Genomic DNA, 16,708 nt, shown 5'->3' with positions numbered 1-16,708 from the left:
ATTCATGGATTGGTACAATCAACATCATTAAAATGTTCATACTACCCAAAGCAATGTACAGTTTTAATGTATTTCCCATTAAAATATCAATGGCGTATCTTACAGACCTAGAAGAAAGTTTCCAAAAATTCCTATGGACTTTAAAAAAAAGACCCCAAATAGTTACAGCAATCTGGACAAAGAAGAACAAAGTTGGAGGGATCACAATACCAGACATCAAGCTATATTACAAAGCCACGACTCTCAGTACTGCCTGTTACTGGCACTAAAACAAACATATAGACCAATGGGACAGAACAGAGAACATAGAAATCGACCCTAACTATTATGCACAATAAATATTTGACAAAGGAGGTAAAAGCATAGAATGGAGTCATACAGTCTCTTCCATAAATGGTGTTGGAACCAGGTTGGCGTCCGGCCTGGGCTGGGTGGGGCTGGGGCGGCAGCGCCCAGCACTAGGACCCCGCTGGCACTGGCCCCGCGCTGGGAACACTTGCCCTTCAGAGGGGTTTGGGGCCTCAGTGTGGGGCCCCATGGAGGACCTTAGCCTGGACAGCTGCAGAGAGGAGGACAGGGCGCTAGGCGCCAAGGGGTGGCCCGAACCCCAGGCGAGGGTGCACTTCCGTGTGACAAGGTTCATCATGGAGGCAGGTGTCAAGCTAGGGATGCAGTCCATTCCCCTCACCACCGCCTGTGCCATTTACCATAAGTTTTTCTGCGAGATCAACCTGGACGCCTATGACCCCTACTTGGTCGCCATGTCTGCCCTTTACTTGGCTGGCAAAGTGGAAGAACAGCCCCTGCGAACCCGTGGCATCATCAACGTGTCCAACAGGGACTTCCGCCCGGGCAGCGAGCCCTTGGAGATGGACTCCCAATTCTGGGTGATCCGGGACAGCATTGTGCAGTGCAAGTTCCTTGTGCTGCGGGTACTGTGCTTTCAAGTCTCCTTTCAGCACCCACACAGGTACCTGCTCCACTACCTGATTTCTCTCAAGAACTGGCTGAATCCTTACAGCTGGCAACGGACCCCCATCTCCTTCACTGCCTGGGCCCTGCTGCGGGAAATCTACTGCGGGGGGCTGTGCGTCTGGTTGCAGGCGCAGCACATAGCAGTGGTGGTGCTCCACCTGGCCCTGCAGGTCTATGAGGTTCAGGTGCATGCCGAAGCCAAGGCTGAGAAGCCATGGTGGCAGGTGTTTAGTGGCGACCTTACCAAGCCAATCATTGATAACATTGTCTCTGATCTCACTAGGATTTTTACCATGGACACAGAGATCCCCGAAGGACCTGGCCCAGGCCTGTCCAAAGAGAAGCTTGGGACGCTTGGCTGCAAGGGGACGGTGCCACCACATTGCCCTGACTGCTAGTCCCCAGAGCACTGGCAAGGAGGACTGGTTTTGTGCTTCTGGGGACAGACAGGTGAAGGCGATGATATGCTGCCACTCTGACTCTCAGGCTTTGACTGTCCCTGGCAGCCATAGTCCAGATGGTGATGGATGCTGCACCTCCCGCGAGCAGGATCGTGCTGCGGGCTGCTCTGAGGCCTCCATGTCTGCTTTTGTCCTTTGAAAGGACGCAGACTACAGCTGAGGTTTGGGATCAGTGGAAGGAAAATCAAAGAATGGATGGGACTGTGACCCAGGGGATTTTTTTAAAGGCCAGATTTAGAGAAAGTATGACTCAATTAACATAGAGGAAATTTTATTTTGTTTCATTAAACATATTAAAAAGCCAAAATAAAAACATAATAATTATTGGTGTTGGACTTATAGCACAGATAGATGCAAAAAAATTAATCTAGACCACCAACTTACACCATACACAAGTATAAACTGGGAATGAATAAAGGACTTAAACGTTAGTGGGTAACCATGAAAACCTTAGAAGAATCCATAGGCAGCAAAATATCAGGCATCTGTCTCAGCAATACCTTTAGTGATACAACTCCTAGGGCAATGGATACTGAGGTGAAAAGAAACAAAGGGACGACGTCAAATTAAAACGCTTCTGCAGAGAAGAAGCAGCCAACAAATACAACAACAACAACAACAAAACAAGGAAGTCCACTGCCTGGGAGAAGATATTTGCCAATGTTATATCCAATAAGGACCTATTCTCCAAAATTCATACTGAACTCATCCAATTAAACAAAAGGAAGATCAACATTCCAATCAAAAATGGGCATAGGACTAAGACACTTTTTGAAAGTGGACATACAGAATGCCAAGAGACACATGAAAACATGCTCAAAACCATTAATCATCCAAGAGATGCAAATCAAAAGGACAATGAGATAGCATCTCACAATGGTCAGAATGGCTATCATAAACAATTCAACAAACAACAAGTGCTGCCGAGGATGGGGTGTAAAAGGAATCCTCTTGCATTACTGGTGGGAATGCAGACTGGTATAGCAACTTTGCAGAACAGTATGGAGTTTCCTCAAATAATTTAAAAAATGTAGCTCCCATTTGAACCAGTAGTCCCACTAATAGGAACATATCCCAAGAAATGACAAACACCAATCGGAAAGGGCATGTGGAACCGCATACTTATTGTGGCACAATACACAATAGCTAAGATTTGGAAGAAGCCTAAGTGCCCATCAGCAGATAAATGGATTAAAATCTGTGGCACATATACACATAGGAACAATACACTGCTGTAAAAAATAAAGAACTTTTACCATTGCCAAAAGCATGGAAGGACATGTAGAGCATTCTGCTGAGCACAATAAGCCAGTTGGAGAAGGATAAATACCACATGACCTCACTCATTTGTGGAATACAATGAACAACATAAACTATTCAACAAAAATAGATTCAGAGACAGAAAAGCATGGAACTGATGGTCAAACCTCAAAGGGAAGGCAGGACTAGGGGTAAGAGATCAACCAAAGGATTTGTATGCATGCATATCAGCATAACCATGGACATAGACACTAGGAAGGGAAATGGCATGTGCTGGGGGTACAGGTGCACAAGGCGAAAAGAAGACATATGTAATACTATATGTAATCCTCTAAACAATAAAGGATTTTTTAAAAATGTGTTCCTAGAATTATACCTTTTACTTATAGTAATTTGATTAACATACATACCTAAATTCCCCAGTCTCCCAATAACTTCATGATGGTTGATCTTTTAGCTAAATCAACATGGCATGTGTAAACATAACTCAGGTCACTGTAATTGCTCCACATAAAACTCTTTGGATGTCTGGAACTATTTTTGTAAACTAATCCAAAGTCACATATTCCACCAAGATGTCTGGCACTGATGGGCAGCGACACAAAATAAACAGCCACTGGACACAGTTCCCACCTTAAGGAATCACTTGAGCTTTCTGGGTCCAAAATTTTTTCAACAGATTTATACACCACGGCCTCCTTCCTGACATTTGAGATTCAACAAACATCCCTTGATCCCCTTAATTTTATGAATAGAAACACTATCTCCTACCAATACAACTTCTAAAAATAATTACCCCCTATATTTTTCCTCTTATCTTTTTTGTGCATGATTGTACTAATTTACATTTCCTTGCATGTTTGTTATTTTTACCATAGAAAATAAGTGCCCAATAAGTAGGGATTTTGTCTTATTCAGAATCATTGTGTAGGCTACAAAACATCACTTGAAAGAAGACACTTTGAAATAATATCTACACAAACTACATTTCTTCTGCTTAGAAACTAGGGAAACAACATCAACCATTCTCCATAAATCAAATAAATGGACTTCTGAACTCAATAAAAATCATGAGACAAATCCCACTCTTGGCTGTTGACAAACCCTAAAAGATAAAGGTAAAGTCAAAGTGTCAATATGTACTGATCCCCTTCAATGTATCATAAAACAGGCTCTCCAAATAAAGGACAGGGACATAAGTGAGTTATGTACTAAAAGTCATTGAAGATCAACTTAATATATGGCATAACGAGTATGCACACAAATTAACGTCAATATAAGATCAAAAGTGTAGCCAAAGCACAAACTTGGTTATTGACCTAGAAATCTGCATATGTTACCTTGTCCCAGGGAACAGTGATTCTTAATAAATCCAAAAGAACGTGGCTTAAAATAATGGTTTGATATATTGGAAATATCTGAAAATATAACAGAACCAAAGAAAATATGTACCCCAAATGATGCCCGAATGGTGTGACTTTCAGGGTAATATTAAGGAATACTTGTGCAATGAGCACTGACAACATTGAAGAATATGGAACACACATTGGCTATATTTAAGATTATAGAGAAATAACACTATTTCCTTCACTAGTACATTAAAGGCTCAATGAAAGGAACTCTTATCCACTACTTTAAAATAAATCAGGATATATACATTTTACAAAAATCAGTCTTGTTGCACGATTCAAAAATAATTAACCAGAGAAAAGTTAGTTAGGGAAGGAAAGGTCATTTAGTTATGGCACACCCAATGTCCTAATTCACATCAGTTCCTGTCTTGAAGAACTAAATACCTAGCCCACTTGCTGTGTCTCTGTGATGGTTGACCATCCAATTGTGAGCCTGGAGGGTACTGTTCTTTTCCTGGTCAAAGAACAAGCCCAAGTCCCTTGCTCAATTCCCAGTAGGGGGCAAGGAGATGGCAGCCGATCAGTGATTCTCTCTCATCATTCATGTTTCTCTCTCCCTCTCCCTTGCTCTATGAAATCAATAAAAATACTTTTTTTAAAAAAAGTATTCCAACTTGAGGGTAAAGGGACTACACATACCATATTTTCAAGACCTTTTTTTTTTTTTTTTTTATGCTATGGATATGTTTGCATCAATTGTATTAGCTTCTTACCAACAGTGATCTGATTTCTGCTGACATTATATGTCTGGGGTGGGCAGGTAGTTCTAAATTAGAAAGTGCATTGAAGGCTTAAAGCACGATTCCATTTGTATTCATATACTAAAGTAACTAAGCTTAATGTACTATTTTGCTACACAAAACGGACATTTCAACATCCTTCCAATCCCACAGTCCAGCAGTTTTGTGAAATTAAAAAAAAAAAAATAGTGATGGCTAAATAATGATGGCTCATATGGCATTATCAAACTTTAAAAACAAGAAGACAGAAACCTGGAAATACTATTACTTGAACCACAGTGCTAGAATTTTATTAACAGACTTACTTTTTTCTTTTTTAAAAATATATTTTATTGATTTATTTTACAGAGAGGATGAGAGAGGGAGAGCAAGTTGGAAACATTGATCAGCTGCCTCCTGCACACCCACCAACTGGGCATGTCCCCGCAACCAAGGTGCAAGTCCTTGACCAGAAATGAACCAGGGACCGTTCAGTCTGCAGGCTGATGCTCTACCCACTGAGAAAAACGAGTTAGGGCAAAAGACTTACTTTTTCATTCATTTCTTTGGCAGCATCTGTCACATATTCAGAATTCTCAAATGTAATAAAAGAAAAGCCTCTGGACTTGTTTCTTGCTACCTCCTTTGCCGGGGTCCAACCCCAGCAGGTCCAGGGGTTCCCAAAGGCGTAGACGGAGTCGGCGAAGAAGGAATGACACGGAGACAGTGTTCAGTTGATCAGCAGCCTAGCCAGGATCTCCAGCCAAGTTCTGGTCTGGATCTCCAGCGAAGTTCTGTTTAGGATCTCCAGCCAGGTTCTGTGTCCATGTTGTCTTGCTAGGTTCTCCAGCCAGGTTCTCCAGGTTCTCAAGCCAGGTTCTGTAGCCATGTTCCCTCGCTAGGTTCTCCAGCCAGGTTCTGTCAAGGTTCTCCAGCCAGGTTCAGTCACCAGGTTCTAGTCAGGTTCTCTTGCCAATTTCTGTAGTCAGGTTCAGTCCAGGATCTTTTGCCATGTTCTCTTGCTAGGTTCTGTCTCTAGGTTCTGAGGCCAGTTTCTGTCCAGGATCTTTTGCCATGTTCTCTCCAGTGAAGTTCTTCTGTCTCTAGAGAACGTTCTGTGTAGGTTCTGAGCCTAGGTTCTGTCTCTCTCTCGGTTCTGTCTTCTAAGTTCTGTGTTCTAAGTTCTGTGTCTTGCTGTCTTGTTACATCTGTATTTATACCAGTTGATTCAATCCTATCAATCTCTATTACAAAGGTTAGGGCGTTTCTTATCTCCATTCCAGGGAGTAAAGATTATGTAGCTTAAGCATGATTGTTCGTAGTTAAAGTGATTAATTACCTGCCTGGCACTTAGTTAAGAGGTTTTATTCCCTCCCTAACTTCAGGGGAAAATCCCTACCTGGGGAAACAATCTTTCTCAGAGAGGAGACCTTGGTTAAAACACATAGTGCCAAGAAGGTGAGCAAACATATTAAGAACAGTATGCCATATATGCCAGGTCCCTTGAAACAGCAAGCATGGACCGGCTCCCGGCAAATTCCCCCTGTTTTTATTTTTTAAAAGCAGGCATTAAAAAGAAAAAAACCCAAATGCTCTCTTGTATCCATTTTAAGAGTAGGATTGACGCTTTCCGCTATTACCTGAGCCCTGATCTATCACCCCAGGAAGAGCTTGCCAATCCTGCACTTTCCCAGGGTGGAAAGGTTGCAGTGGGGTTAAGGATAAGGCTCCTTGGGCTTACCTTCTCCCATGCCATTACATTTACCTTTCCTTCCTCAGAAAAGCATGGACATATTTCTTGTATAAAACGTTCTGTCTGACTAGGAGTAACCTTAATTCCTCTGCTAGCAAGCATATATGTTAAAAGATCAATACAGAGTCTTTTTTCTTTAGGCTCAGTATGGCACATCTTCTTAATCTAAAGATCAATACAGAGTCTTCTTTCTTTGGACTCAGTATGGCACACCTTCTCAATCTAAGTTCTGTACTATCCATCTTCTTACCCTACTTATCTTCTATAGGGGGGTCTGTAGCACCCTGGTGGAGTCCTATCCGTCCCGAAGGTGGGGGTTCTAAATGGAGGGGGCTTACCTAGGGGAATCCTGTTCCAGGGGTTCCCAAAGGTGTGGACGGAGTCGGCGAAGACTATCCACCCTCTTCCTACGGTGGAGTCCAATCCGTCCCGAGTGCGGGGCGCTTCCCTAGGGTTCCCTGTTCGGGCGCCAGATGCTGGGGTCCAACCCCAGCAGGTCCAGGGGTCCCCAAAAGTGTGGACGGAGTTGGCGAAGAAGGAAGGACACGGAGACAGCGTTCAGTTGATCAGCAGCCTAGCCAGGATCTCCAGCCAAGTTCTGGTCTGGATCTCCAGCGAAGTTCTGTTTAGGATCTCCAGCCAGGTTCTGTGTCCATGTTGTCTTGCTAGGTTCTCCAGCCAGGTTCTCCAGGTTCTCAAGCCAGGTTCTGTAGCCATGTTCCCTCGCTAGGTTCTCCAGCCAGGTTCTGTCAAGGTTCTCCAGCCAGGTTCAGTCACCAGGTTCTAGTCAGGTTCTCTTGCCAATTTCTGTAGTCAGGTTCAGTCCAGGATCTTTTGCCATGTTCTCTTGCTAGGTTCTGTCTCTAGGTTCTGAGGCCAGTTTCTGTCCAGGATCTTTTGCCATGTTCTCTCCAGTGAAGTTCTTCTGTCTCTAGAGAACGTTCTGTGTAGGTTCTGAGCCTAGGTTCTGTCTCTCTCTCGGTTCTGTCTTCTAAGTTCTGTGTTCTAAGTTCTGTGTCTTGCTGTCTTGTTACATCTGTATTTATACCAGTTGATTCAATCCTATCAATCTCTATTACAAAGGTTAGGGCGTTTCTTATCTCCATTCCAGGGAGTAAAGATTATGTAGCTTAAGCATGATTGTTCGTAGTTAAAGTGATTAATTACCTGCCTGGCACTTAGTTAAGAGGTTTTATTCCCTCCCTAACTTCAGGGGAAAATCCCTACCTGGGGAAACAATCTTTCTCAGAGAGGAGACCTTGGTTAAAACACATAGTGCCAAGAAGGTGAGCAAACATTTTAAGAACAGTATGCCATATATGCCAGGTCCCTGGAAACAGCAAGGATGGACTGGCTCCCGGCACTCCTTTATCAAATCTACTGGAATTTAGAATTTTAAATCCCACATGCCACTTAATATTTAATCTCTAAGAGATATTTCAATTTCTCTAAGTTTTTGAGAAATTCTCACAGAGACTCTTAATCCTATATAATAAAAGGCTAATATGCAAATTGACAGAACAGTGGAAAGACCAGTCACTATGACACACACTGACCACAAGACGGCAGACACTCAATGCAGGAGCTTCCCCCTGGTAGTCAGTGTGCTCCCATAGAGGGAGCATCAGTCAGTGAAAAACCAAACTCACAACTAGCAAGCACAGCAGTGGTGGCTGGAGCCTCTCACGCCTCCATGGGAGTGATAATGATATCGGACTGACGCCTTAGGCCCACTTCCACTGTCAGACATCCCCCAGGGGCTCCCGAACTGCCAGAGGGCTCAGGCCAGGCTGAGGGACCGCCCACTGAGTTGCATGCACTAGGTCTTTAGATTAATATAATGGACACAGTATAGTACCAATCTTCTGAAACTTAGTAAAAAAAAAAAAAAAGGCAAAACATTTTGCATCCTCATTACCTTCCCAAAAATCTGTAGGGAATAAACGCCACAGTTAATCTGTCTTATGGCATTCCATGAACCAACCCCATAATAAACTCACAATGTCTTACTTTTCCTCCTTATTACCTGGGACCGTAACATGATTGACAGGAGATAGATTAATTCCTGGGCAAGTGGAATAGAGAAACTGAGACAAGAAAATCAAGCCTGGTCAGTTTGTACAGCCTGTAGAAATTCCTTAATACTCCCCCGCCAAGGACACTTGAGAACAAGTGGTTAATTCAGGGGTGGGCAAACTTTTTGACTCGAGGGCCACAATGGGTTCTTAAACTGGACCGGAGGGCCGGAACAAAAGCATGGATGGAGTGTTTGTGTGAACTAATACATGTTTACACTGCTGCTGGTGAAGGAGCAGAGGGGAGAGCAAGAGAACCCTCCGCTCTTTTGGCTCCGCGAGCTGGATAGAACAGCCGAATGGGCCGCATCCGGCCCGCGGGCAGTAGTTTGCCCATGGCTGGGCTAATATCTCTCTTTCCACATGAGAGACTATTCAGCAAAATCACCCTGGAACTTCCAAGGCGTGAGTGAGAGAGGAGGATGGACAGAGGGGCAGTTTTGTCTTGCCCACAAAACAAAGCAGCTTGCTGTCTTGGGGAAGGGATGAAAGGGGACTTTATCTCACTCAGTAAGCAAAGAATCAACAGCCTTGGGACTTGCCGAGATCAAAGTTGTCAGGCATTCTCATCAACTCTGAGGCAGCTATGGCCAGTAAAAGGAGACCTTGAAATGTAGTCTGTCCCCTCCCTGCCAGCCCCTCATGCAAGGGCAAAGCCTGGGAATTTCACCCACTCTCCTTCCCCGCCTCCAGAAGACACACCTAGGAAGAAACTAAAGGGCGATTTCTGGAAACAAGCCTCCACACACTCCCCCAGGAGTCCTCTACAGGGCCATCCATGTTTACAGGGGAACTTCCTGGGCCTTTGGACAGGAAGCAGCCTGACAGGGAATGAGTGTCCATTACCCATCTCGCCAGCCGCAGGCCACAGCACAGCTCTGCATTCTCCTCCTCAGGCTTGACTTCCTATATTGTCCCCAACATTCTGAGGCCCTCACATTTTTGTCCTCATGCAGTGGGAAGCCATGGCTCAAAGCTACTCAGAGAGGCGCGGCCCTCTAGTGGCAGTCATGGCCTGTCTCCAGAAGCAGGGAGGCTGAGAATCCTGGATGTTATCATTATGCCAGAGTGGCTGCACAGGCAGCGGGGTGGAGGGTCCGCTGCTAAATGCAGGAGTGAAAGAGGACCTCCTGGGGAAGGTTGCAAGGCGTTGAGAGGAGCATTTGTTGTCTTTCTCTCTCAGGGCATCTGTCTGCTATGCATGTGTGCATATCATCTCTTAGCACCCATCCATTCTCTGTCTTGCATACATCATCTCTTTACCCATTATCTGTCCTGGATGCCAACCACTATGCATCACCCACCTGCCATCCTCTGTCATGCCTTGTCTACCTCTCCCTCGTCGGTTGTTAAGATTAGTAATCCTGAGCCACTTGTGGGTGCTGTGAGTTCCCTTTTCACCCAGGCATCCCAGTCCTCCATTTTATACCGTCTACTTCTCACCTCCTAGAGGCTGTTGAAAGGCTTAAAGAGAATAAAACAGGGAAGAGAATACCTTATTTTGCTTAGCAGATATCGTGCAGCAAGCTGGCAGCCTTGAGCACAGCATAGCCCAGATAACCAGAGGACACCTGGCATGGGAGGACCCAAGGACAGACCAGACCCTCATGTCAGCAGAGCGGCTTGCAGCCAGCAAAATAAACAAAAACTCTCTCTCTGCTCTCATGACTGATGACTTTCTCTGTCTCAACCCACCAGCACCCAGGTGTCCAGAATAAAATCTCTCTTGATACATCTTGTACCCCCAGATGTCCCACCTCACACAGGAACAGCACTCATGGACAAGATTAGGGTGTGCCTTTCAGCAGAGGATCCCCTACCAACAGCCATATCCTGGCAGAATCCCTGTCAGGCACAGGGGACATCCGCTTCCCAATACCTGCAGAGCTTAAGTACAAGCAGAGGGCCCACAGGAGGAATATCACAGCCACCTGCACATGGTGGTGAGAGGAGGCCACTGGGCCCAAGCCTCCAAGACATCCTAGGGCATGGTGTTTTCCCAGTCTCAGGGGGGCTGTTGCTCTGAAGCTCTCTAGGCAGGGTGGTGCTGCTGTGAGACCCCCCAAGAGGGACCCTCACTCTGTCCCATAGATTGACGGCGACCCCAATCATCCGCAGGAGACGTCACTTGATGCAAACTGCAAGAGGCTTTATTCCAGCGCGCTGGGGCTCAGCTCGTACTCATGCAGGAGCAGAGGAGTTGGGCGCCCAGCAAGGGGTCTTTCAGCTATTTATATGCAAAAATCATACATTAGGGAGGGGTTGCATGCAGGAGGGTAAGAACAAAGAAATTCCAAAGGGTCTGGTTTGTGTCTTGATAGGGATAGGGCATTCCTGCCTGGTGTTTTCACAACCTGTTTATCTCAAGGTTGACTGAAGCCTTATTTACTCAGCCTGCCCTTTGTTGGGGCTATCTCCTGAAACAGCCTTAGGGAGGGCGTCATTCTCTCTGTTCCTATCTCTAATGGGGGAAGCCTAGGGAGTTGAGATAAAACAGGCAGCTAGGCCTGGCAGCTGGGCCTGTGCAGTTTGTAACATTCTTTCATTCCCCCATTTGCTTTTTGGTAAGTTCTAATCATGGAACTTCTGTCTCTAGACATTCCTTTTCGAAACTATCTCTCTGGCAGAGAGACTGGTATTGCTGCCTGAGCACTAGTACTTGCACAGCACTTATTTCTTCTCTGATAAAGGTGACCAGTCGGTTTAAGATATAGGGCCCAAAAGTAAGAATTAAAAGCAATATAATAAGAGGACCCATAAGGGGGTGGATATGAGGGTCCATTGAGTCCTAGACTTCTTTATTTTGCCTGGGCTGTCTTAAGCCGGGTGTGATGAAGCCACGTCGGGATCCCGTCGACCTGACTGCCGTGGGGGTGGTCCTTTCAGTCCTTGGGTGGCAAATTTCTTTACTCAAACAGTGTCACCAGGTTGGAAGGGATGAACTGGATACAGGCAGATCATCTTGGACGTGCTTCTGGTCTGCTTGCTGGGTAGACTGTAAAACCTGAAAGTACTTGAGTAAACTGGTGAGATGAGTAGCACAAGGTCTGGAAGAGTCACTAGAATCTGTAAAGGCCCCACTGGTTTTAGGGAAGCCTCCTGGGCTGCTTTGTCTGCAGCCTAGTTCCCTCCTGCTTCTGGAGAGTCAGTGCCAGTTGGCCCATCGTCCTTGCTCTGCTCACGTCTGTCTAACTGCTTATTATATTACCTCAAGGATCCTGGCTCTGAATTCTTTCAGGGAAAATGGGCGTTGAATTCTCTTCTGTAACTGCTTCGTGGTGAGGAGGGACAGAAGTTTCTCTCAGATCCAAGAGATCCTTGCTATCTGTCAGAGGGACGATGAGGCCTGGGCACAGAAGGAGGTGGGCTTGTGACCTGGCAGAGACAAACTGTAACAAATGGTCTGGTGGGAGGGAAAGAAAACATTTCAGTTTTAATAACCTCTGTTGAAATGGGATTTTTCTTCTTAAAACTCCTCTATGGCTATCAAAAAGCCAAATCAAGACCAATTTGTCTACTGTATTCAATTTGGCCTGATGTTTGCATAAACACAACAAGAATGGTAACTGACTACCTTTGCTGGAATTTCATGGTTGAACCTTAATGTGCCCCATAGGGACAGGAAGCCAAGCCATCCAGCTGCCATCAGGCCTGCCTGCAGTATCTGCTGCGTTAGGTGAATCCCTCACCTGTAGCAACTCCACCTGAGCCCACGCTCCGGGCTTTAAGGCCCATCTCAGTAGCCCTCCTACTCGTTGCGGCCCAGAGTGTATGGGGTTCCGCAGGGATGCAGAGGCATCCTTATTGCTCCCCTTCTACTCTGACCAACCGCCAGTGATGGTAGGGCATGGGCCTGATGCTCCAGCGCCAGCCATCTTCAGGGCTCCCGAGCAGGATACCAGGCTTTTCCTGTGGCACTTTTATTGGCTTCAAGTCTTCAGAGCTCAGATAGGGCTCCTTAAAATATGATACTCCAGTTAAAGTTTCCGGTCAATAAAACCACTATTGGAAACCAGTCTTACTGAATTTATGCAAAGAAATGTATTGCCATGACTTATTAAGCATTGCCAAATTTCAGAGGAATTACATAAGGAGAAAAAGCCACTGACCTGCCGTAAGATCTTCTGATTTTCCTTGTAACTGTTATATTTCTTTTATCATTTTTCCTAAGTACTTTGGCATAACTACCCTTTGTTTAGGGAGGCAGAATGTAAATTATTTACTCTTTCTGACCTACTGGCCTGTATCATTTGATTAATTTTCTTTCAACATTTTTTTTCTCCTTCTTATCACATACACAACCTTTCTAAATTTCATACTTTCAAACCAGCCTTTAAACCTTCTTTTTATGTTCTTTAGAAATGCATAACCATGCCTTAGACCTTCTATTCCAAACAGGCTTTTCCCAGTTTTTTACAGTTGAGGTTTTGTGCCACCTCTGACATGGGCATGGTCACACAGGCCTATAAGATAGTATACAGGCTGCCAACTGTCAACTGTCTCTCGATAGAGACTAAAACCTGATGGGTGTTCTCCTTTGCCCAGTTGGGCACCTGCCCTCTTGGCAGCTAGACACCCTTTACTTTTGGAGTTCACCCCACATAGTCCCCTTCCAGGACAGCTAACACATAGCTATAGCAATGTTCCTCAGTGTGGAAGACTGGACATTTGCCAGTTACAGCTACATTTAAACCTGTAAGAGAATTGAAGGTTAATACAACACATTAATACAATGAAACATAATATTGGCATCATGGCCTCTTCAGGCAGTCAAATCCTCCGCTACTAAACATGAGATATGGCAGGGCTATACAAACATTTTAGGGAGGTGACTAAAGTCCACTCTTTGACCTTTCTATATAAGGTCAAATTGTCCTTGTCTTTCTGAAGCCATGTTTATGAAGATGCAGGCATCATCTGAGTCTATTATACAATTTTCTGCAGGTATAGTCCTTTTCAAGTTGGGGTGAGTCCTGGGGTCATGAACTTTTTTTACCCATATCGAGTCCCCAGGCTGGAAAGGATGTACAGAGTCCGAGGTGGCACTGGCAGGGCATCTCGAACAAGCTTATGGGTGGCTTGTAATTTCTGTAAGAGATCATGTCCAAGTAAGGGGTACAGGCATTCTGGCATGACTAGAAACGAATGAGTTACCGTGTTCTTTCTGAGGTCCGCAGTCCTTTTTGATGTACAAGGAAAAAGGCAGTTTGTCCGGTGGCTCTTAGAACTGGTGTCTTCTTAGATGTTACTGGTCCCATTGGCTCTGTCAAGACTGAATAGGCTGTTCCAGAATCACCAGAAAATTATCCAGGGGTTTTATTTATCTACAAATAATTACACCTAAGTAGACATATAAACATTAAATAAACATCTATATTTACACCTTTTCAGTAAACAAGTACTTTTACAGTCTTGGGAATTTTGGCAGATAACAGAAACACTGCCCAAGTCCCCTGATGGGGGCCTGACAAGAACAGATGTGGGGTTCTTTGGCTGGGGGGTATAAAGTCTTCATTCTTTCTCTCGGCACTGCTAAGGACAGGATCATTGGAGAGGTCTCTTCACCTAGGCAAGGCTGTGTTGAGCCATCTGGGGTAAAAGTGGTTTCTGCTTAGTTTCCCTATTTTACTTGTTCCAGCTTACTGGTTTATCATGCATTCAATTTTCTTAAAATGTATTCTGGCACAGGAGAAAGTTGTTTTGCTGTACAAGGTAGCTTAACCCCTATATAACTGGGCTTGGACCTCTGCCCAGTAAACTGCAGTCTATAAGTTCAATATGCAGCCTCCGGTTTTTCTAACCCCACGAGGTTTTGTCCAGTCTGAGTCAGACTCCTCCTCTCTTGGAGAATTTCAAAGTCCTGATAGTTCCCAGGTCCAGGGAGAGTGCTTTTTTGTTAACCCTTAGGGCCCTGCTTTTTGCCTTTTTACCAGTTCCCTTTGTGGCAGAGCAGCAACCAGGCCTCTTTCAAGGGAGTGCACTGGAAGGAGATATTAACCCCTCCTCTTCCAGCAGCAACAGGTACTAAACCCTTTCAGTACATTTGCAAACAGGGAGCTTCTGCTAGCTCTATCCACAGCTTTCCCTACTTGTCTCGCTGCTGCTTCTTCTTTCAGGGCAGCGGGCAGCTCAGGCATCCAGCCCCCCCTTCTTTGACCTGGCTCTCAGGGGCTGAGTCTGCCTAGTAAACAGTTCTAAACTTCTAAATCACCAGGGCGGCTGCAGATTTCAGGTCTGTTTCTCCTCCGCTTTTCTCCTGGGAGTTTAGTTTTTAATGTATTAGAATTTTTTTATTCTTAGAAACCTTAATCTTTTAATGATTATCAAAAGTGAACAGTCAGCAATTTTAGATTAATATTTATGAACACATTTTAAAGTACTTTTATTCTTAAGATATATCTAGACCTTTTGTGACAAAACTAAGAACAGGTATTGGTTTAATTCAGCATTGGAAGGGTTAAAAGAATAAACCAGGGCAGAGAAAGACTGTGCTTACAGTTACTTTTTGTAACCTTGAAGTTCATTGATAAGACCTGTTAGGTTTGCAGCCAGCAGCATAACTGCCAACCCTCCCCCGCCCCACTTCTCTCAGCCCAGGCTGCTTTTTCTCACAGATTTTTTCTTTTACTCTTTTATAAGCAATCTTGGAATTACAGCGATTTACAACCCAGGTAAGAGCAACTGATAGACAGAAATTTATATTAACTAAGTGGGCTGATTCCTTCTGTAGTGGCGAGCAAAAGACTCTGAGAACTGCTAGAGATTCTTGCAGCCCACCGCGGGTCCAGTCCAAACGTTCAGCCAGATGAATTAACAGAAATGCAAAATAAATCAAAGTAACTTTCACTTTACACAGACTAGTAATGAGCAGTCAAAATAGATAAACACTCGTATTCACACTCTCAGTAGACTAGCCCAGACTGGAGCTGAGCAGATGAACAAAACAATGCCCAACTCCCCAGACGGGCGTGGGGGCACTCCTGGCACCCATGTCCCAGAACAGAATTCTTGACCAATGTTTTGGTGAGAACCTACCGGAGGAGTTAAGACTGCGTCCAGTCGCCCCTCTTGGTAGCAAATTGGCTAGTTCCACACAAACAAACAGCTGTTCACTCAGTTCACTCATGCTTCCTCAGTATTTTAGCATTCATTTTAATTTTACAATCTCTATTGTATTCCTTAAAAAATTTTCAACATGTAATTAAGAACAGCAGGTTTACTTTGTCCCGACCTCATGATGATCAGTGACGAGAGACAGACAAGGGAGGGGTGACCTTTTTTCACAGATCTTCACTCAGGTACCCGCCTGACCAAAGTTGTGGAGCCACACAAAGGAGAGGAGAGGGCAGGCCCCCTCCCTCCACACTCGCACACTTTCACCAGACATTCATTCAGCAAAGGCATTTAGCTACCACAACACACAGTTTTTCTCAATCAGTAACATTTTTAAGAATAACATTCAAAAATGCAAGACATAAGTTTTTATCATTTGAATTCAGTAAGCTTCAAGGTCCCAAGTTCTCAGTAGTTCTGGAAAACCACACCTGAGGCTGGCAAGCAGGTTTGACCCAGCCCTTGACTTTAAAACGACCATAATGCTTAAAGGAGTAGTTTGAGTCTGTCCCATAGCGTCCGTCCAGTGAGTCCACAAAATCAAACAAAAGAACACAAACACCAAACAAACAAAGACACCTAAGAACAGCCTTCCGACCCCGCGGAAGAAAAACTGAAAAAAAGCCAGATGGGGGCTTTTACACCCCACCAGATGGGGGCTTTTACACCCCCCCAGATGGGGGCTCAAGGCGTCCCTTGACTCCCCCTCTTCCCTTGGGGCGTCCCCCAGGGCTGCAACCTGTGGTCCTCCAGGCACGTCTACCGACCACTGTTCGACCACTCTCACGAGTTGCCGAACGGCTGCCAAACCGAAAGCGCGCACTCAAATCCAGACTGCTTGACAAACACAAGACAAAGACAAACAACTTGGGGTACCCCTTCTTACCTCCAAGGTCGGCTCCACGGATGAGGGGGTGGTCGTCTAATCCCGGACGAGCCC

The 16,708-nt window shown here is 45.0% G+C and overlaps 1 protein-coding gene across 1 annotated transcript; it reads left to right on the top strand.

Annotated features, from left to right (window-relative positions):
• Nucleotides 1-536: 536 nt before the first annotated feature.
• Nucleotides 537-1,373, top strand: LOC308512366 (cyclin-Q-like; the record flags this gene model as incomplete). Its single annotated transcript, XM_081082135.1, has 1 exon — nt 537-1,373. The coding sequence occupies one exon, from the start codon at nt 537-539 to the stop codon at nt 1,371-1,373; it is 837 nt and encodes a 278-aa protein (XP_080938261.1).
• Between the last annotated feature and the right edge of the window lie 15,335 nt (nt 1,374-16,708).

This window comes from Myotis nattereri (assembly GCF_964212035.1).
Source record: "Myotis nattereri genome assembly, chromosome: Y".
Taxonomy (NCBI): domain Eukaryota; kingdom Metazoa; phylum Chordata; class Mammalia; order Chiroptera; family Vespertilionidae; genus Myotis; species Myotis nattereri.
This window is presented reverse-complemented; position numbering and strand designations above follow the sequence as displayed.